The sequence below is a fragment of the Battus philenor genome, unplaced genomic scaffold (assembly GCF_028537555.1).
Source record: "Battus philenor isolate CCGP_79_NKW_IND1 unplaced genomic scaffold, ilBatPhil1.0.hap1 SCAF_12, whole genome shotgun sequence".
Lineage (NCBI taxonomy): Eukaryota > Metazoa > Arthropoda > Insecta > Lepidoptera > Papilionidae > Battus > Battus philenor.
Genome location: NW_027181674.1, coordinates 13,207,472 through 13,230,401, shown reverse-complemented (window position 1 = coordinate 13,230,401; position 22,930 = coordinate 13,207,472). Strand labels below are relative to the sequence as shown.

Here is a 22,930-nt window from a genome sequence, read left to right as displayed (position 1 = left end):
AAGTTATAAATATTATAAACGTCAAAGGCTGAGTAAGCACCATCTTTGCCAGAATTAATATGTTAAAATGCTAAAACTTTAAAGTTTACAATTTGTTTATGGTGCGATGGCTGTCATCGGGTTTTATTTTATTATTTTAGAAAATAAGTATAAATGCATCGAGTGCAATTGATAATGAAGATATTTTCGTGAATAATGTACATGTTTTATAAATACCCAATAGATTTAAGTGCGACAATCTCACACCGGTTGTTACAATTACTCAGCGATGTTTAGTAAAAGAGCATAATAATTGTCGACGATGGCGTCCGATGGTGAAATTTCATGTACGACTGATCCTAATTTCGCTGTTATTTATTCATTTCTGAAAGTTTTCGGTAAACTGTACGGCTTGGAAATACCTACGATAGTTAAACTGCAGGAACTGATAGAGAACACGCAAGAAGGTACGGCGACGACAACATAATACTAAGCTCAATATAAACAAACATGTTAGTGAGTTTTTTGTTTTAGTGTTGGATCCGTTAAAGGAGTTACATATAAGGCTGTTGCGGCGCGCGCTCAAGTCTATACAAGTTAATCGTTGGGAAAGGGCTCTTATAAAGTTTTGCCATCAACAAAGATATCATCAGGAAGCTTGGGAGATAGAGAGATTTTCTTACAAGAAAGCAAGTACTCAAGTTAAATTGAGAATATTGAAGGTAACTTTGTTCTTATTTACCTAGAAGTGTATTTTTTATGTTTTATTGCATAAAATAAATGCATGTATTTATTTTTTTAATTTTTGCATAGTTGTCAAAGAAAACATTTAAAATGTCTTGACATTTTAGATAAACAATCTATATGAGTGTGTTATTTTTTTTTTAAAAAAGGAACCTGTTTATTCTTTTTTCAAAAATGTTTGTTTATGAATAATAAGATAGAAGGCAAATAATGTTTTGTTTTTAAGAATATAATTAAATAATGGCTTGTTTTTTATAAGATTTTGCAAAAAATATTTTATAAAAGCTGTATTAAGATATCTTTGTCATGTACTGAACATTAGTTCATTTGAAAGATAAATTAACATATTTGTACTATATTTCTTATGTCCATAGTTACTGTTTGAATACCAATTCACATGCCACCCAAAGTTCAAAAACGCTGTTAACTCATTGTCAAGTAAAGACCTGAGATTGGACCCAATCGGAAGAGACAAAAATGGTTGTGTTTACTGGCTGCAGATTGATCACGAAGCTAATTTATGTTTGTACAAAGAAGATCAAGACGAAGAGACATGGCAACTGATTGCTAGGTGAAACACCTCTTTAATTATACCTATTAAGCATAAAAACATCATCATCACTTATTTTGGCCATAGAATGTCCACAACTGGATATAGGCTTCCCATATAGATTTCCAGTAGGGCAAAAGTTTTTTTTTAAATACATATCTCTATTAATTTTAATAAGATAATAAAAAATAAAAAAAGATAATATTAAAATTCAGATTTTTAATAACAAACCAATTGGTATCATATTGCATTCCAATAAGCAATTTCTTAAGTATTTAATGGTAAATGTTAGCTTATTTATCATACGCAGAGGCTAATAATAAATATACCAGTGGAGCAGCACCATTGTTAAGGTCATGGGAATTTACTTGATGCAGGCAGTACCAGGGCAGGACCAGTCATTGAGACAATCTTTGGAGTAGCCCTATGTCTTGTAGTAAGCATTTATCAACTGATATGATAATAATGATGAACTGGAATTCTGGAAATCCTCTATGTTAATTTATGACCATTTCATTATTTATTATCTCTGAAAGCATTTGATTTTTGGATTCAATGAATCATGCATTAACTCCTTGACATACAACAACGGCTCTGATTCATCAATCATTTCATGTGCCATTGTAGACTTATTGTAAATTAGTAATATAATGGTAGTAATAAATGAATGTTAATAAATTTTATACTGCAATGTAAGTTTTAACATAATACACACTGGGTCTGAGCTTGTCCATTAGTGAGCACTTGAGCGCTAGGCAAGCCATATTGAATGGTGTCCTTGAAATGCATCAATGCAGAGTTTATTTGTATGTCAAGGATTTAATTGATGGTAAATGAACTATACCCCTTTAAAGTTTTTACATCTAAAAGCAATTTCTCTGTATAAGAAAAAAATAGTGCTAGTAGTATTGGTAATATAATGTAAGGAACAGAAAAACTGTGGAGAGTGTTCATTGTTGTAAAAATTTCTCACCATGACCATTGTTCATTTCAGCAACCGGGAGGAGTTTGTAAAAATTATTGGTCAATTGAAAAGTGGTGAAGAGATATCACAGCCAATTGCGAATGAAGATTCTAGCAGTGCTGATATTCCTACACAAGTAGAGGTATGAGTTAACATATTGAAATATTAGTTCAGTTAGCACTTCAAACATTAAGGGGACCGGAAAGTAATGTTTTGTCTGTCAACATATTTTACACAAAAATTAATTAATTTTTATGGCTAAAAGTTGTTGATAACGAAGGTGAATATACTGTTGAAATCCCAGCAGAACCTTGATGTCGCCGCCGATCTTGTTTAGGTACCTCGGTGATCCGAGATGGGCAGCCCTTTAGGATGTTATCTATGGAGATATGGTATACATAGATAGCTGATAGTTGATATGTAGAGGTATACTGATACCGAAGTAGTATGTGAGCATAAATCTTGTCCTCTTCCAGGCGTGTCCTGTAAAGTGGACTATTGGTAACACCTAAAGGAAACAGATTTTTTGTAAAAAGGCATTGATCAGTAAAGATCAAAGCCACCACATGCTGGCGGGGTTACTACAACCTGGTTTGCCCATTGCTCGATGTGTTAATTCCTAGTACACTTTGAAACGAGAGATCTGGCTTCGAGTCTTTAGGCAGGGTAACAATTAAACTGTTTGTTACTGTTTGTGAAGAAAAACATTGGTAAAAGGAATGATATCAGACCAAAAATCAGGTCATATGCTGTACAACAGACCTCAATTAAGCATAGCCTATATTCTTTCCACAGATGCTTTAGTAATAGTAGCCAATAATAGAAGCCTAAGCCCCAAAATTCAGGATAATGATAATAGATAATAAATATGTTAAACATATTTTTCAGGCTAGTAAATCAGAAGCAGAAGAAGAAAATGAAGAGGAATTTCTCAGCCCTGAATCCGAATCTGGAAATGAAAGTGATGACCAAAAAGTTGAGTTGAAGAGCAGTAGAACTGAGGATAAGACGGTACAAGATGATGTTCTGGAAGCTGCTAAAGAAAGTAATATAGCCGAAACAACAGAGGAAGGAAATAACAAAGCATCAGACAATGAGGATGATAAAAAAGACATTGAAACCGGAAATACTCAAGATGATTGTACAGAAGAGAAAGATGAAAAGGAAGAAAAGAAGGAAGAGGAGGAGAAAGAAGATGTAGATGTTCCGGAAACAAAGGCAGGCACAGAGGATGACAAACCTGAAGAGTTAAGTGAAGTGATAGAAGAGCCTGTTATGATTATAAAAGGGGATGGTAATGGAGAGGATTGCGACAGTTCCTACTTCATTGGTGAGGAGATATCCGAGCCAGTGATGTTTATTTATGGTGATGGTTGGGGATGGGACAATGATACTGGTAACCCTGAGACAATAGAACAAACAAATAATACAGATTTACATGAAAATTCAGATGTAGATAATGCTAGTGAAGAGTGTGTTAATGGAGAACATGCTAACAATGTAAAAAAATCTAGTAGAGTTAAACTAAATAAGGATGCTAAGTTAAGGTATAAACCCGCTGTTACAAAAAGGTCTTTAAGGAAACAGTCCAGTGATAATGTAGATGACTCAAAAAAGCACTGTGTGAGAAGCTTAGACAAATCTAATGGTTCAAATTCAAGTGCATCAAGTAGTCAAAAGGAATTGAGAAGAGATAGCAGTGTACATGAAAAGACAGACTGTCAAAGTACAAGTAAAAGCAAAACAAAAAAGGACATCAGGAAAGTTAAAAAAGTTGAAACACCAATGGCACTAAGGAAAAGTAAAGACAATAACTCCATTTCAGAAACAGAAGGCCGCAAAAGTAAATCAAGTATTATAGAAAAAAGAAAAAGTAGTGTATCCTCTGAACATGATGAAACTGAAAATGTCCAAAATGATAATGAAGAAACAGCAGCTAAAGATAACAAAACAGATGATACCTTACCTTTAAAAAAGTTACGCTTGGAACCATTGGAGCCTGAACCCGAACCAGACAGTGTATCACATTCCAAAGCTGAAAATGAAGATGTTAAAAATGAAAACATTGAAAATAAAGATGTTAATACAGAAAATGTCAAAGATTCTATAACAAAACGAAAGAAAATTAAAGCTAGTAAAGGTAAATTAAAAGGTAAAAAGTATCACAAAATACAAACTAGAGAGGTAAGTAAAGATAACGATAAGTTAGAAGTTAACGATAGTAAATCAAGCAAAGCACTGAAGAGAACTTTATTAAATACAACAGCCAATGACAAAACTAAATCTGAATCTCAGAGTGAGAGTGACGAAGAAGAACCATTAACAAGCGGCAAGCGATTCAAAACTAAACCTAAAAAGATCATGACTGCGTCTAGGTACTAATTTTTTATTTACTTTATTATGGCACTGATTCAAGCGGCACATTAATTAAACATTTCTTCCAGAAAAAAAATTGAAGCTAAACATATGGCGAAATGCTCTAGTGAATCAGAAGAAGAGACACTGTATAGTTTAGGTAAGTATTTTTTATCTGTGGTTATTCATGATCAGTCTGGTTATTATAAGCTAGTGTTTTCTGTCAGGATAAGGGTAGCTTCAGCAAAGCCATTCCGGTTTTACACAGAACTGCATCCATTCATAAAACTTCAGAGTTTTTTGGCATTTTAAGGCATTAAGAAAAATGAGCTGATGAAAGAATTTGGTTAGACAACTTGCTTGATTAGCAACTCATTGTAGGAAGAACTTAGCCAATGCTCTGAACTCTTCTTTCACTGTGGCCTTCTTTAGATATTTGTGGTTTTCAGAGTTATTATATAAATATTCTTCTAAGTAATTCTTGCATGTATTAGATAATGGAGATATTATTGAACTTGCTGGTGCTATTATTTAATTGCGTTCATTTTAAATATAAACAAATAACTATTATAGGTAAAAAGTCTGCAAAGAGATTGCTGAAAAAGAAACCTAAAGCAAAAGAGAAAGCGAAACCAAAAGGCAGTACAAACCAAACAGATGACACACCAGTTAGACAATCGAGAAGAATAGCGCAGATGAAGATAAAGGAGGAAGCTGATAGGAGACATTTGGAAGAAGTCACATTGAGAGAGCTCAAGATGATACATAAAAAGAAAGTAAGTTGTTTAGTATAAATGCATTAGGAAAAAATAATATTATGTCATTGTAATTGGGTGTTATCAAAGAGTGACAACCCACACCAAGGACCCCTCATGGGGGCCCTTGAGCCTAGTGGACTCCATGGAGCGTTCACCAAAGCGATCTAAGAGCTTCCAACCTTGTAAAATAGTAGTGTTTTCTGACCCGAGCTGAAGCTCCACTGGGAGCCCTCGAGCATCACTACTTTAACAGAGGTCTATGTACACTCTGTACCCTGCTACTTCAAACCCACAAAATCTACAAATACCATTTAGGCAGCTATGACATTCTGGTGAAAATAAAATCATTGTAATAATTATAACTCATTAGAAACTAAGCAATTTTAGGGTTTGCTCCCAGTAAACAACAAAATTATAAATACAAACCAATTTTTTTATATTGTGTTCAAAGCGCTTTTTTTCTTTAGTCATTGTAAAATTGATATATTTTAATGTTCATGTAGATAGTAATAAGACCAGTCTAGAAGAAGTCACCGCCTAAACACCAGGAATCACCATATACTTTTTCTATATCAAAAAAAAATTATTATTTGTGAACCATTTGGGTAGCTTTTCAGGAAATAAATCTTATATTTTTATAGACAGAATTAATAACATAATTTAACAGATAAATATGAATAGGTGTGCCACATGAGAAATAATTAGAATTATATTGTGTTTTGCTTTTTTAAGAACAAAGAAGATGAGGAGGAATGGCGTGCAAGCGGCAGTAGTTCCGAAGGCGAAGCCCGGGCACGTCGCCGCCCAGCCGCTTGGCGTGCCTCGGATTCGACTGGCCCTGAGCCGGACTCGGAATCCGATGAGCCACTTTTTGATCAGCCTGAAGAACCTGATTGTAAGTGTGGATACAAGAGTACTGTTTTCTCGGTGGTAGTTGACATTAATGTAATAATTATTTATAAATTGAATAGCATATTTGTTGTATTTATTTATTTATACAATTCTGATATTAAACACAAGGACAACAAAATGTTTTTGTGCTGCAATAATAAATAATTGTGTGTAAAAAAAAATAGTATACATAAGATAATCACAGATGTTTTAATAACTTCTCTTATATGAGAACTTGTATTTCAACATCATCACTTCTGATGTTCACTACTGAAGATGGATCTTCTCCTTAGATTTCCTAAGGGACCTGCTGGAAGCTGTCTGCAACTGACCTCTTGTGACAACCTGGTTAAGATTGTCTGCCCTTGAGCAATCCTTGAACCCTCAGAAATTTATGTGTTTATATGTTATATATAAATATGTTACAATTGAATATCTAATAGATTCAGGCGTTACTTTGCGGAAGTCCATCCTAAGTAAGAAAAGGACTAATAAATAACTAGTTCCGCTATGTAGCAGTAGTCGTGCAATAAAGTGCACCGCCCGCCAGCCCGCTGCCTCGGTGTTTGGCACTAATGGGTGTAACATTACTTCTCCATGATCCATGGAAACTCGTATTGATTGATTTAACGGTGGTAGTTGTGTAATTCGCATTGTTTGCCGCATGCGCATTTATCAGCTATATATTAGTCCTTTTCTTACATGTTAAAATTGAGGCTATGTAACAATTTACAAAATTTTCATTTACATGGAACAATGTTCTATTATGGATATAATTTATGAATATTTTATTGTTTCTATTCTGATGTTTTTTAAAGGATTGTTATTGTTGCATAACAAATATATTATTATATTGTTTCCAGTGGAATATTCCAAGTCTGATCATGAGTTCTCTCCTGAGTCTGATTTGGAGGACGGTGAACCCACACAGCCTCTTAAACTTGCGCGTACTCTTCAGGAAGGTGAGATTAGAATACAGATTTCTCTATTATACCTGCCACTATTACCTCCACTGCATTCAAATTCACTATGGCAATATAAAAGTTTAGATTAGTTTCATATAACAACATACAAAATTATGTGTAATTTGCCTATTGTAGGCATACACATGTCTGGCGATAATTATTCTAGCTTATATACAAACATAGCGTTGCAATCATAGACCACTAATTCTATTCCTGGAATACAATCTTATATAATTCACACTTTGTTATATAAGATTGCTAATGTTTACAAACAAGTTTCCAGGTTATGGGCATCAGCTTCCTCTGTGTATCATAATACAACACTGTGATCGCGATACCTGTCTGCCAAGCGTGGCTCTTTCAGCATTCTCCTCATAATGTAACATAAGTGGTCTAAGTTGACCCCCAGGAGTTCACGGGAGACTCAACGAGAGTCTACATTAGCATGACAATAAAAAGGGAGGTCCACAAAAATTTATTTCCTTATTATATTATTTTTTTATTATAATGAAAAACTAAAATGTTGTCGTGACTTCACCTATCAATGTAGGCATGTATCTTATGATATACACAGTAATCACTACCAATGGTTGAAATCTAAGTGAATAATTCAAAATTTTCAGAAAATGATGACGGGTTCTGCAAGCGCTGTGGCAGTGGTGAGCAGCCGGAGTGGATACTGCTCTGTGACAAGTGCGATGCTGGGTACCACGGCAGCTGTCTCAAGCCCATGCTGTTGCTGGTGCCTGAAGGTGACTGGTATTGCCCACCGTGCAATCATGTTAGTATACAAATATAATACTTTTATTATAAGACATTTTAGAGGAATAAACTTAATATATCTTATTCTATTGTTTAAGAACTCTGTTGAGCAGCGATTCCCCAAGAGCTTAACCCAGAACTGACCGTATGATGTCCCTAACGTTTTGATGTTTCTTGGAAGAGACCTCAGATGTTTACATAGTTTTGCAGACAGATTTTTTTCAAAAGGAAGTCTAGGAAAGTAAACCGTCTATGTTATAATTATATAGCTAACGAGCTCTTTTATCTGCTTTGATTTACGGTGAAATGTTTCACATCTAGGATAGATACACAGATAATATAGAAGTAATTCGCACTTCAGATTTTTGCTTTGAAAAGAGCTGCCTCATTTTCCTTCACTAGTTTTTGTCTACTGTTATCCTGGTCCAACTCCTCCCAGCTATCTCCATTATTTCGTCCTCCCAACGCTAGAGGTGTCGTCTACCTCTTTTTCTGTTATGGCCTCTTGGGTATCGCATGAAAATTTTGATTTATGTTCAGACCTTCGTTATGTTTTGGTCATTTCACATCACGTCCGAGGATTTCACCAACACTCAAATAATAGTAATATTATAAAAAAAATATTAAAATAAATTTTGTGTTTACTGGAATGCAACATTTCAGCAAATAATTATGTGATTATGATTTTAATGTCAAATTTTATGGTACATGAGGAGATTAGACATCTCGCTAGGAATACCGACGATATGATTAAAATCGCGGGAAGTAGGCACCTTTGGTGGAGGCCTATGCCTTGCAGAGGGCGTTTACCAGCTGAAAAGAAGTTAAATTAAGAATAGAATAAATAATTCTGATATTTTATTATTTGTTACAGGAGAAACTGATATCGGCGCTCGAAGAAGAATTGGTCAAGTACGACCAGCTCCTCGCCAATGTGGAGATGGAACGGGAGCAGCGGCGGATGGACGAAGCGAACGCCGAAGAATCCGCGCCCGAACCCGCCGACAAGTCCGAGGATAAATCCGACGATAAATATGACGACGGATCCGACGACAAATCAGGTATAAATACAACTTCCTAGCATTCTTATATTCACTGTATGAGTTCAGGGAGAGAGGCTGGGTACGAAGGTCGGGGCTGATGATCCTTACGGAGGCCTCCTTGTAATCTATTAGCGTTCACCTTCGCCGACCAGACTTCTCCCCCTACTCAACCAAAGCTTAAGTAATTCCACCAATACTGTTTTAGGACCTTGTACCATAAATATGCTGATGTTGACTTTTGACTGTATACTGTCTCGCTCATACTTCCACCACATATAAATTAATTATCAAATTATACTGAGTTATTTAATTGACAAGACCATAGTACTTGTTCATTTTATAAGTGTTGTCTTCAGGTATATTTGTTTCCAAATAAAGGTATGTTTCACTTGTTTTAGATGTCTTTATGTCCTTGGGAGTATATCCTCAAGGATTCTATACTGAATTTTAACAATGTGGTGGTATACAGGCATACATCTTCAGACTGATAATTACTCAATTATTAGATGTAACATTATAAATTCTGATAGTCTTTGTACTGGTGAATTCGGCAATTAAACATGGTCCCTCACTTCAGGTGTTATTAGCAAGGTCTTGGTCACTTAACAAGCTATAGAAAGGTCTACACTCGGTATTATACTATGAGACCAAATTAGGTGTGAGAACTGACATAGCCAAATGAATTGACAAATTAAAGTGGCAGTGAGCAGACGACAAATGGTGTAGACCAGGTAGCTGCTGGGCCTTTAAGTTCTGGAGTGGCGACCAAGGACAGGCAAGCGCAGAAGTAAACTCACCCACAAGATGAATAGACAACCTTGGCAAGGTCATCAGGCACTGGATGCAGCCCCTTATAACTATGTCCTATTCAAAGTCTATAGGAGAAGCCAATGTCCAGAACTGGACATACTATGTAGTCTAGACCTGTGCAATTACCAGTTTGTGATAGACAAGTAAGTGATGCAATGTCCACAGATGGTAGTGGTAGCGAGTGGTCGTCGTCGTCGTCGTCCGGCGCCGTGTACAGGCTGAGGGCGCGCCGTCAGCTGCCAGTCAGCTACCGTGCCCAGGAGTACGATCGCCTCATTAGCTCCGCCATCAAGGTCATATTGTATTTTTTATTTATTTGGTATTTTAACACAAAAACATTTTTTACAAGTTAACTTTAAGAAATAAATAATTTAAAGTTTAATTTATATAATGTTTGTACAATTTTAGGAGGAGTATGTGGAGCCGACAACAAGTGCGGGCAATCAGGGCCGCGGGAAGGACATTTCAACAATCATAGAAGCCGCCGAAGAGGAGAAGATGAAAGCAGAGAGAGAAGCAAGAGAACAGGTACATGTGGTTTGATATCGGTAGAGTCGAGTAGGTAATTAAATTTCTATTTAGTTCAACGAATAAAATAAAGTTAGGTATTTTAATATTGAACTGTGGTAGCCCGGCGGTAGAGGACTGAGATTCGCGGTTTTGATTTCGCGGGTTCGAATCCTGGACTATAATTTTTATAGTTCACACTTGGTGTATAATTACATAGGATTGTATATCACAAATAAGTTTTGAAAGGAGCAGCAGCGTCCTTCGCGAACCATAATACCACACTGCGATCGCCAACCCGTGTGTCAAGCATGGCGATTATGGTATATCACCCATAGATATCTTTAGGGGAGGCCTATGCCTTACAGTGGGTTTTTATAGGCTGAAAAGACGACGATGACGGAGAAATAGTTTTAAGCAAGATTGAAAACTGGTCTTTTAAACTGAAAATAAGGAAAATCAAAAAATCAATAACATACTTATTATAATCTGTATACAAAAGATTAGCAATTGCAGAAAGGAGTTTTGAAGTTGTCCACAAGTTAATAAAAGGAGTATTCTAACCACATGTCAAGTTATAGAAGTATTATGTAGTACATAGTTGGTAAGCTCTTATATATGTAGATATAATTATTTATGTTAGCAGGGCATGCCAGTGGAATTGAAGAAACTGAAGAAAAAGCAACGTCGGAAACCGAGGAAGCTCAATTCGTTGGATGTTCCATCTGAAGACGACGATGAAACTGATGAAGACTTCAAAGATACAGGGTAAGAAATGATATTAAAATCAAATTGTACTAATAAACTGCATTATATTTACTGTTCTTTTAAATGTGGGTAGATACAAAAAAATATTAAAGTAAGACTGTGTTATGTCGTTAAATTAATAAAAACTTGATTTATTGTTCGTATGTTCAAGAGTTTCTTAAATATCCCGAGATATCTATCACCTCTTGTCAGGTGAAACATCAGCCCTCTCTCTCCTAAGCGCGAACGTATTTTAATACTCTTAAATTTTTAATATTCTTACTATGTTGACCTGTCTGAAAATGAAGGTCTATAACCGTATTGCCGGTGATGACTAAATTCGAGAAGTGGTCGCTTACGGGTGGGTCTTGAGAAGAAACAAGGTCACCCAGAAAGCAATAGATAGAAGTAGATAGATGAAGAGGTCCGCAGAAGAACCAATGTTATCGATGTAGTTTGAAGAATGAAATCGTCTGAAGTGACAATGGACGGATGCACTTTGCTCGTGCAACCGATAGCTTTTGGGGCTGAAAGGTTCTCTCAAGAAGGTAGAGGCGACATAGGTAGACTCCACTAGGAGGACCGAAGACATAGATCAAGGTCGCGAAAAGTCGCTGGATGCGGACAGGTCTTTCTTCATCGTCATCTCTCTTGACTTTGCGGAAGGCCTTGCAGAGAATGTCTATCAGCTAAAAAGAAGAACTACCCTAACAGAATTTACTGTCAAATGTTATTGGCCTGTTGAATCGTAGTTTCAGCCGTAGGATATATACTGCTATACAGAAGCCTTTGGAATATATTGCCAATAGGACCTATTGGAAATATGTGCAAATATAAATAAACACAAATTGTTTCAATTGATCACTTTGTTTATTAATTTATTTTCTTTATGTTACACAATAATTACTTTCGAAAATGAAGTCTTTCATACTCTTCAAAAATTTAGTAATTTTGATTTTTTTCTTTATATGATTACTAACAGGCTTTTTTTAACTGTTTGATAGCCAGGGACATGTTATTTTAAATTACACTGTTGACTAGTACCATTTAATTATGCTTTGATATTTCTATTCATAGAATGGAATCATCATCTGAAGACATATCATCATCAGCGGAACGGGAATCCAGGTCTTCTGACTCTCTACCTATCCGACGGACCGTAAGACCAGATAAGAAAGGTACATCGTGGTTAATGTGACTAAAATTATTATCATATATCCTTCGAACAGTGTAAGCAAATGAAAGGGACGGATGATTGAAGTGGGCGTTAACCATTGCAAAAAGATGAAAACATGCGTTTACACGTGACTATTTTTTATAAGATGTACTAATGACAATGTTTTTAATGTGGTAAATTCCTTACTATCCGTTTCTAGGTTATAGCTAGTTTTATTTAATTTAAGATATACTTCAGTCACTATTTCCAAGTTCCATTGTCAATAGTTTTCAGTTGTACTATATTCCTGGTGTCATGGTCATGGTAGCAAAAAGTCTCCTCCCTGTCTACTAGACACGTAGGAGACTTTTTACTCTCATGCAATAGTTGCAACCTTCATCGATCTTTTTTTGTGCCATGCCCGACCTTAGACCTCCCCTCCCCCAGCCTTTATTTAATTCTCGAGCCCCCCATGGTAAAAACATAAATATTGTTTTATATTAAAGCAAAAGGTTTAAACTCTTGTCGAGTCCACTTTCAAATTGCCCCATCTGGGGCGTGGGCCCCACGTTGAGATACACTGACCTAGTTGGTACTCATTCCGAGTATATCGGCTCGTGGTCGCGTCCTTAAGTCGTCATTACTTTCCAAACGTGTTGTGTATTTTGTTATAATAATTCTCTTCAGCGAAAACAGTAACTTATTTATGTACAAGATACAAATAATATTTGTTTAGTTTTAAAATATTGTTTTTAATTCCTTTATATTTCAGAGCGACATAAGTTGGCAGAGTCATCACCAGAAATTAAGAAAAAGAAGAAGGGTGTATTCGAAGACAGTTCCAGTGAATCGGCGGGCACCAAGGAGTGGTCTAAAAAGTAATAATGTTCAAATATTACTATTATATTGTAATTAACTTGTATTATTTGTTTTGCTTTAACTTTTGTGGAATATTTAAAGTTTAATATTTATATGTTATTCTATTTTTATTTATTGACTGGCTGTTTTGTATTGCCAGAAGATATTAGTCTGCAGCATTTCAATTGAAGAAATGAACGAAATAACTAAAAATGAAGTAAACAAATTTATGTTATCAAGTTAGAGCGTGACCAAAAATTCAATTATATAAATATCTATAGATAACGTCCTATACTTCCTTTTCTCTCTTCCATCATTCCAATGTAACCCAGTATATATGTGTATATATATATATATATATATATATATATATATATAGTTTGTGAAATAGTACTATTTATATCGGCGGATATTCGGTTACTGGTGTCAATGGTTTCAGAGATAATAAATAATTTAATGGTAACTATCATGACTATGTATTATAATTAATTATTATTTATTATCTGTCCCTGCGGACTTTGTGATACTAAAAATAATTGACTTGTCACACTCCAGTGTAAAAAAAAATATTATACATATTTCAAATGATAACTTCATATAAGATTATTGGAAATAGGTGTAAAAAATTAGAAGATTTTACACTTATAACCTATCACCCCGTGTACGCTGTTGATGTTTATATAAATTTAGATAATTTGTCGATCAGGTCGAAGTCTAGGAAACGTCGAGACGGACCGCGGGCGCGGTCTCGTTTAACTCAGTACGACGCGGCGGGGAACGTGGTGCGAGCGCGTGTTACCTACGGCGGCCTCAGCGACGACCGCGAGCCCAACGACTGGTCGCCCAAGCACCGCACCCGGCAGCGCAAGATTGACTACACCGAGATGCCCAACACTGAGTCCGAAGATGTGAGTAGCAAACATAACCTCTTGTACTGATTAACATTGGTTTCAAGTAGAAATTTAAAAAAATTTAAGATACTCTCCCTCTTGGGAGAGAACAAGGTTATGTGGGATTCCTTCCCACTAAAATCCCCTCGGTGGTCACCATCTGCGCTTTGTTAGCTACGGGGCTGAAGCTTGTGGGAGTTTATGGCCCCCACTTTATACACCTGCCACTCTATTTCTCGTAGGGAAACACCGTTTACTGAAGGTTCGTCATGAGGCGCGCCCATGTGATTAATGAAGTTCTACCAACCTCTCAATTGCCAAGGTTCACTGCTACCACCTCTGGGTCTTGAGTCCGACCATATACCATTTTTATTCATTATATCATAAACAATATTTAGATTGCGGAAATTTAAGCAGATATAATTTTGCAAGAAGCCCATTGCTGGGCAAAAACAACCTATCAAAGTCAAACAAAAAGAACATGATTCCATTCACATGTCACTCATTCTCGAGTTCCCACAATCGTTTTTTTTTGTAATACCAATTCTGGAGATCTACTTAGGTTCGATTTTGATTAGTCATCTATTCCGCTTCGATCTGAAATGCTCCCATCACTGGTCATAGGAATATTCTGATCATTATTCACCTATTCCAATTCTGTTCGATATATTCCAATCACTGGTTGCCTATTCCGATTCTATTTGACATATGAGCAGTTGTAGTAACACTGTTAATGTACAGGAGATGCACAAGTCGTCCGGCAAGCACATGGCGGATAGTTCGGATGAGTTCCGCGTGGACGATTGGGACAACTCGTCTTCGGGCTCCGAGCGGGCCAAGCGGCGCCGCGACGACTCCGCCGAGGAGCGGCAGCGCGCTCTCACCGACCTCATCAGCAAGACCGCTGTCGTCCCGCTAGAGAAGCTGCCCGACCACGTCACGAGAGAGAAAACCGAGCAACTGCAAGCGCATCTCAGTGAGCATCGTCTCTTCTTTTCTTACTTCTCTCTTAGCATTAACATTAGATGTAACGCTTTTTACAAATATCGCCTATGGCATACCTTGGGTACGTGTTCGCCAGAACCCAGAAATTATTCAGAAAGCTTCTATTATTAGATGGATTATAAAAAAAATGTCAAAGAATGTATGTGCTTATGATTTTTACTCCTTAATTGAATTTATAAAAGATAGCACATTTTGAGAAATATATTTATCTGTATTACAAAAACTTTTTAATTGTTTATTAAATAAGCAATTTTATACTATAAAAAAAATAGTCCAACTAAGTTTCCTTCGCCTGTTCTTATCAAGTCTGTGGCATTTCATCCAAAAAATATCAAACCGTCGTATTTATTTCGTCGTATATATTTAGCTTTTGAATTTGAGACGAAGGACATCCTCTGCTCAACATAGACCTACCTTTTAGATTTCCAATACGGTGGTTTGGAAGCTAAAGTTGTCTGCCTAACTTATTACCATATTTAACCTGTACATATTATGTATAAATACATGATATATCACATTTATAATTATATTTCCAGATGCCCAGCAAACACCACAAATTATTCGACCGATGCGTGGCAGAGGTAGCAGGGGTGGTCGTGGTAGCAGGTTTGTTTTATTAAATCAAACTATTAAAAAACTACAAATTTACCAAAAATCAACTACTAATAATAACCTACCAAATACAAATAATATATATATTTGGTAGGTTTTTTTGAGCGACCAAAAAGCTCGCTTATATTCACTGCGTATTTAAATTCATCAATGTTTATCTCTTTATTTCGATTTTTTTAAATATTCCAATATAAAGTCTATACATATATATACACATTCTACAAGATATATATATACCTCCTTGGTCGCTTTATGGGCCATGCATGCATCAAGAGGGCTATGCTTAGTGGAATTTCTTTAGGATATTGAACCAAAACGAGATGAATTGTAGACAATCAAAAGTAAACGAAATACTCCAGTGTATTGACAAGTTAAAGTGGAGTGGCAGTGGTCTGTAGAAGCCTTAAGGTTCTGGAAGACTGCGGACGGGCTTTCCCAGCGTAGGATATCCATTCACAAGGTGTTATGGTTGTTGAAAAACATTGGATGAAGGTCATTTTAAATCTCTCTTATTCTAAATAGGAGAGGCATTTCTTCAGCAGTGGGCGTCCAGCAGCTGAAATAATGATGATGATGTAATAGCTATAAGGCTAATAGGCGAGACATCATCTAAGACATTAAATATCTGTCCATTAGGAACAGCTATGCGGTTTACTTCATAAAACTTAGTATCCTGAACACAAACCACTTCCAACTTTCAGAAATATATTAGGGAAGGTGTATGTAGCAGTGGATGTTCTGTAATTGAAATTATGTGTTATATATTTTCTAATACTAACTAATTAAACACGCGTTCAATGAATTAACTGTGAAGGTGTCAGGTTTATCGTGTTGAAAGATTAATATCTAGATAATAAAGAAAGTAAGTAATTTTTATAGCCCTGCTTTTGGGACATCTTGTTATATCCGTATCATGAGTGGATGAGGTCTTTGGTTACATTATAATTTTTATTAATTTCTATATTAATCTTTCGTCCTTCTCTTTGTCTTTCATTCTTTTCTCTTATCTCCTTAAAAATATTTCCCATTTCTTTCCATACATTGCTTCACTTCTTTCGCCCGATTGTTTGTTGTTTTTATCATTTTAATAGAATAATTATGTTTTACATGGCTCCAAAAATTTATAACCTTTGCCTGTTCATCTTAAAACTAGAACCTTTGACGCCATCAGGGGAAATCGCGGGGGGCGAGGTAGAGGCGGTGGAGGGACGAAGTCATCTCCGTCCAGCGACGACGCTCTCGCCAAGCTGGTCGGTGTTAAAATCAAAGGTATTTTTCTTGAACTGAAATTTTATATACATATACATACACAGACAACACACATAGCGTAAAACACGGTCTTAAAAGAAAATTAGTACTAATTAAGCAGCGACGCAACTTCGAAAAAAACGCTAAACGAAACGACGCAAAGCGAGGTATCGTTGTACAGGAATATTTGGAAATGGCAACTTTGTACGAACTGATTGAAGAGTCCTATAAACAATATAAATAAAGATTGGAATGTTATAAGAACTATTCTAAAAAGGAAAGTGTATTCCGTCTAAAAAGATTAAAACTGTGCCTAACTAAGCTAAAAACAAAACATCAGGTTGATCACGAAATTTTTTAAAACTTTCGGGCATCAGCCCTACCTATTTACCTATCAAGGTAAATGGTTAACATTTTGTGTTTTAATTATTTGTTACTGTGTTGTGAAATAAATATTTATTTATCTATTTAACATTTAAATTATGTTTATACAGACCTCAGAGAAACTGGAGAGATGCCATTACGACCTAATCAAGTGAGTGTTTTTTTATTAAAAATTATTGTAAATCTGTCTGCTTTTTGTAGTAATGTATAGGAAAGTATTAGGAAAGATAAATGATATTTTTACAATTTTTTTTGTAATGTTCTCTATCATACATGCTAGGGTGCATTTAAATAGTTTTATAATAATAAACAAATGTAAAACAAAAGTACAATGGGCGGTCTTATCACACAAGGCAATCGCTTAGAATTATAGAAAATGAAAATATTTTTTTTTTAAATGTATGATTTTTTGTATGTAGTATTGACGTTTTATCGATATACAGGCGGAACGTGATAGGAAGCGGCTGGAACGCGAAGCTAAGCAAGCTGAGAAAGAAGCACGCCGCATTGAGCGCATACAGAAGAAAGAAGAGAAAGAGAAGCTCAAAGAGCAGAAGGCGAAGGAGCGAGAGGAGAAGAAACTCGCTCGCCTCGCGCTGCAGGAGAGCAGGCGTATGAAACGAGAGAAGAACGAGTACATGGCTGTGCCCGTTGGTGAGAGAGTAATGCCGGGAGGAGCTGTCCCGCCTACGGTGGTCATGCCCGGGCCAAGGCCAATCCGCCCGCCTCCCGCTGGACCTGGAGGACCTGGACCTCCTCCGGAGTATAGAGAGCGTTTTCCAGCCACACCCAGGTTGCAGGTTAGATATTAATAAAAATATATACTCTATCTTTCAATGTACCTATTTCCTTTTATTCTACTAATTATTATTTATTTTATGTACTTTTAATTAATTAATAGTCAAGATATTTTGCCACCAACACGAAAAGCACGATTAGAGAGAAAGAGAATGAATTTTTATTTAGTGATTTATGATAGATAATAGACAACCTGTTTTTGGTACTGGTATAAAATGACAATTTTGTAAAAGAAGTCATTACATTTGCATTTACAACCTGCGCTAGCAGGTAGTATCAACAAAGAAGAGCTAACACGATAGAAAAAATTGTTGCGTTCGTTCCTGAAATCAAAAACGATTAATTTATATCTGTTCTGAAGTCAAGGATGTCTTATATACCTCGAAATATATATATACACATATATATATATATATATATATATATATATACACTATTGGAGTATGTTAAGGGCAACCATAACGTTTTATTATAAAAGAGTGTTTGATCCATAAATAAGTTATGAAAGGTTTCTTAGATCTTCCTTTTCATACTTGGCTTGAATGGAAAACCTTCAAAAATTGCCGCACCACGAGACGTGTTAATTATATTAATCGTCCTCAATTATCGCTTTGCAATATTTGAGGAACGCAGGAATGTCTTGGTCACTATTTATCAATGAGGCGATGCTTTCCTCACTAATATTTTTTTCCCGGCTCTTAGTAGATACATGTTAAAATAATTGACGATATTTTGAATTGTATTGCAGGTGCGAGCGGAGTTGCGGGGCATAGCGATGGGCGACGACCGAATGCAGTTAATGCACCGGCCCGAGCAAGCGCCGCCGATGCGGGAAGGTGCGCTCATGTTCTACACACGCGTTATACACCCCCTCCACCAGTTCCGATCACACTCCTGAACAGTCTTTGCCATGGGTGACTCCTCAGCCTCCATTGCTGAATAGCAGCAGTAAAATGTCACTCTCAAATAAGTGACTTTATAAAGCTGTTATCAGACGTCTCCATGCATACGCAATCCTCTTAGCATGATGAACCAAGTTTATGTTTAAATACAGTCGCCCGGTATGTATGCAATAAAAACCTGCACATCGACCTGGAACTTCCAATGATCGAGCAGTTAGGACCAAAACTTGAATCAATCAATGATCTTGACTTGATGCCGCCACCTACAATACAATCACACACGATACAAACGGACTAAACAGACAGAGACACGTGGCACGTACACTGCAACCCCTGATCATTCAAGATGGAAGCATAATTGGAGTTTCTTTCTCCACCACTTCTCACAGATTAAGCAGACTAACATATCAGACGTCTGGCATTAACCATATAGTCACTAAGACAAGACAAAAGACAGACATCGATAATTGGTACCCAATGCTCACCCAGGCGAGCTATCGGACATTATAGTGATCCAAACGCCCGGCCACGAAGATCCAGTTACAAAATCGACACAAGCCGATTATCTCCCCGGCGGGATGTCAAGGTCAAAAATTTTTATTTTTAATCTGTTAAAATATGTTCCGATATCGCAGGCACGCTGTCGGTGGCCGGATCGCCGCAGCCGTTCAAGCCGGTGGCGGAAGAGCCGAGCCTCATCACCAGGATGCCACACATGCTCAACCACCAATACAGGTAACATTAGATCTAATAATAATAATGTGATCATTTTTTCATCATTATGTCAGCCTATAGACCCACTGCAAGGCACAGCCCTAGTCCAGAGATAAAGCAGACCGGTTTGCGCTCAAATGCTATCAAACGACTTCACGCGACGTATGTTCATTATTACCCTGTTGTCGTTTACGATTCCAGTCACAAAAAAATAGTTTTCGCAAATATATTTATGTACAAATGTAAAGTTCATTATGTAAATCTGTTTGCAGAGGCCCCATGATGTACCCGGGCGGTTCGTCAGCTTATGGCCCGCGCTCCCAGGGCATGATGTACCAGCTCCACCCCGGCATGAACCGACCGCAGTATTCGCAAGGGTACTACCAGCATCTGCGTGCCTTACCGTCATATCCAGGTCAACCGCTCTCTCCCAATATGGGTCCGCCTGGACCGTCGCATAGACCCCCGGCCTCCATGCACGGCTCCGGGCCACAGCATAGACAAGGACCACCCGGAATGCACGGACCACCAGGATCTTCCCCACATCACGGTCCTCCGGGATCATCACCCCATCACGGTCCTCCGGGATCTTCTCCACATCACGGTCCCCCAGGATCGTCTCCTCTTCATGGTCCTCCTGGATCTGGTCCTCACGGACCGCCCGTTTCCTCGCCACTTCAATACAGTTCTGGTCCTCTCGGTCCACATGGACAACCCGTTTCTTCCCCAATCCCTCCCGGAGCTCCAGGAAATATTCACGGACCTCCCGTTTCTTCACCACTAGGAGGTGCCGGCCCAACTTTGGGACCACACGTTCCCCAGCAGAATCACGGACCGATCCCGCCAAACTTGCAAGGTCCACGACCCCATATGCAACATGCAGGACCACATCCAATGGCCCCAGGTCATATAGGCCCGCGCGCTCCTCGCCCGTGGAATGTTAATCCACACACCCCAGTCCCGGGTCCACTCGGACTTAACGCTAATGGTTCAATTGGATCTAATCCTCACGGACCACTTGGACCACGACTTCACGGCTCAGGGCCTGCGATGCATGGGCCGCTACCTCATGGCCCACCCGGACCAAACCCTCATGACCCCGAAGACTCGAGTTCGCATAGACCGGGTCCGAGTCCCTTAGGCGTAGCTGGACTTAATCCAGCGCTTGGACTAGGCGTCCATGGACCTGCCCCTGAAGGCCCGAACGGACCTGCAGTCTTGCCTATTCATAGGCCTCCACTGGTTCCCGGGCAACCGGGTACCTCGGTGCCTGGAGTGCCAATAAACTCCGATGTTGGTCAAGTTCCAATCGCGGACCGTTTGATCGCTGATCCGAGGCCAGCTAATTCGGCTTCACCCAGTCAGCCGTCGCAGCCGCCCAATCTTCCCCCATCAAGTTCAACCCCCCCGACTGCCACTGAACCTCCCATACAAATTAAAGCGGAAGTTAAAACTGAACCTGAATATCGGACTCCTCCGGCGTCTCCGTCACATCGGCCTCCATCTCCTGAACCTTTAAGAAACCACCCGAAGATCAAGCATACAGAAAATAAAGACAGGAGACCGCGTTTTCCTCTTGGACCGTACGCGCCGCAGTATGGGCCTTACGGACCATATGCGCCCCCTGCCCCGCAGCCGCCAGACGGTGCAATGAGCCTACAGACGAGATTGCAGCATCCAACCCCATTGCAACGCATCCACGCGAACATGTCGCACTACTTGCCGAACGCGCCCAGCGACAAACAGGAGCAGCGACCGAGACCGGAGCGACCGCTCATGCACGACCAGATGCAATACCTCCAACATATGCGTCCTCAGGTGCGACCCCCCTACGGCATGCCCATGATCAGACACCCACAGCCAGGCCGCTCTAGCCCCAACTCCATGCCCTACCACTACCCCGATATGCGGACAATTGACAAACAATTACCCCCCACGCAGCCGAACAGAGAACAACCGCCCATGAAGTCGCCAGACACGCAAAAGGAAGTCGAATCGCCAAAAGATGCCGACACAGAGGAAACCGAGGAGAATCAACCCTCGTCCCCACCAGAGACAAAGCCAACGTTTATGAGGATCGAGAATGTAAATAAGAGTGAGCCTCTTAAAGCGCTGGAGCAAATCAAAGTGGAGGAGGAGGCGAGCGAGCCCCGCGAGGAGGGCAGCGTGTTCGGGGGGCTGGTGAGCTACTTCTCGAGCCAGCGCGAGGACGAGCTGGACGCGTAGTGTACATGTACAGTATATGCCCATAGACAATTTTATTTATACGCCGGCCGGTAGTGCGTGCGCTATGTATGATATTATATGAAGTTACGATTGACGAAGTAAAAATGAAATATGAGTCTTTTTGGTCTCGAATAAAACAATCTATTATTGTTTTTGTTTATTTCTAAGTGAGATTTATTTATACAACAATCGATAAGTACTTACTGTATACTCTAAATACGAATTTTATTAAAGAATGATAATTTCATTTTGCAAAATAAATGTTTTCTCCTACTTAGTTTCATTTATTTTTGCAGCAGACTAATAATAACGACACGTACATCATACACAGGTAATATAATGAAATGGCTGTCTTCCACCCACTTCGCTTGACTACCTTTAGCAATTTCAAAATCCGTTTGTGGTAATTTTTAACACACAAAAATAATAATCTATTAATAGGCCTTTTCATTAAAAAATGCATAGATTGAAAATATATTTTTTTTATAAAACCTTAACTCTCTGGGTAAAAAACAGTTTTAGCTGACCTTTACAGCGTGAAAAAATAAATATTTCAACTTTCACGTTCATTTTATTTATAATCATATAACGTACCTACGAAATGTTTATCTAGTTCGTGAACTAGATAAAAATTTCGCGGAGTTTCAGCGGAGTCTAGTTCACGGCTCCGTGAACTCAGTACCGATGAAGCTGTAAAAGCCTTAGGGCTAACAGCATTAACATCTTCAGAAACAATAGACGAAATGATTAATATTAAAATAATACAACTATATAAATATTCGACTTGTAGTAACATTCTATGATCCATTTTACAAGATTTTTGTAGACTGAACTATAGTTCTTTCGCGTTAAGAATACAATGAACCACCACTGTCCGTTAGCCTAGACAAGCATATATAATGGTAAAAAGGGAGCGTTACTAGGCGGGCGGACAATTACGGCTTTACTAAATACTATCCAAATGCTTTACATTTGGAGTCATAATTTGGTAAAATCTCTGGAACTATAAGGCTTAGACATTTTAAATTTAGTAGGAATATTTCTCATAACGACAAAAGTTTA

General features: G+C 38.0%; 1 protein-coding gene across 4 annotated transcripts; it reads left to right on the top strand.

Moving 5' to 3' along the window:
• Nucleotides 1–96: 96 nt before the first annotated feature.
• On the top strand, nt 97–22,107 carry LOC137933090 (remodeling and spacing factor 1). 4 transcript variants are annotated; one of them, XM_068776876.1, is made up of 25 exons: nt 97–446; nt 514–701; nt 1,098–1,294; nt 2,268–2,379; nt 3,126–4,612; nt 4,682–4,752; nt 5,166–5,368; nt 6,083–6,245; nt 7,105–7,203; nt 7,830–7,987; nt 8,843–9,029; nt 9,987–10,114; nt 10,230–10,349; nt 10,975–11,096; nt 12,153–12,253; nt 13,004–13,109; nt 13,796–13,997; nt 14,721–14,955; nt 15,521–15,590; nt 16,768–16,865; nt 17,339–17,379; nt 17,672–18,028; nt 18,775–18,862; nt 19,564–19,663; nt 19,915–22,107. In XM_068776876.1, exons 1-25 carry the CDS (start codon nt 302–304, stop codon nt 21,866–21,868), a joined length of 6,732 nt encoding a protein of 2,243 aa, XP_068632977.1. In that variant the 5' UTR covers nt 97–301; the 3' UTR covers nt 21,869–22,107. The 4 variants fall into 4 exon arrangements, with proteins under 4 accessions (XP_068632977.1, XP_068632975.1, XP_068632976.1 ...); XM_068776874.1 differs by having other exon boundaries at nt 16,750–16,865; XM_068776875.1 differs by having other exon boundaries at nt 10,972–11,096.
• Nucleotides 22,108–22,930: the final 823 nt, after the last annotated feature.

Coding starts and splice junctions, on each gene's coding strand:
- LOC137933090 (XM_068776873.1), top strand. CDS start 302: ATGGCGTCCGATGGTGAAATTTCATGTACGACTGATCCTAATTTCGCT. Junction 10,115..10,229: donor TCATTAGCTCCGCCATCAAG/GTCATATTGTAT, acceptor GTACAATTTTAG/GAGGAGTATGTGGAGCCGAC. Junction 16,866..17,338: donor GGTCGGTGTTAAAATCAAAG/GTATTTTTCTTG, acceptor ATGTTTATACAG/ACCTCAGAGAAACTGGAGAG.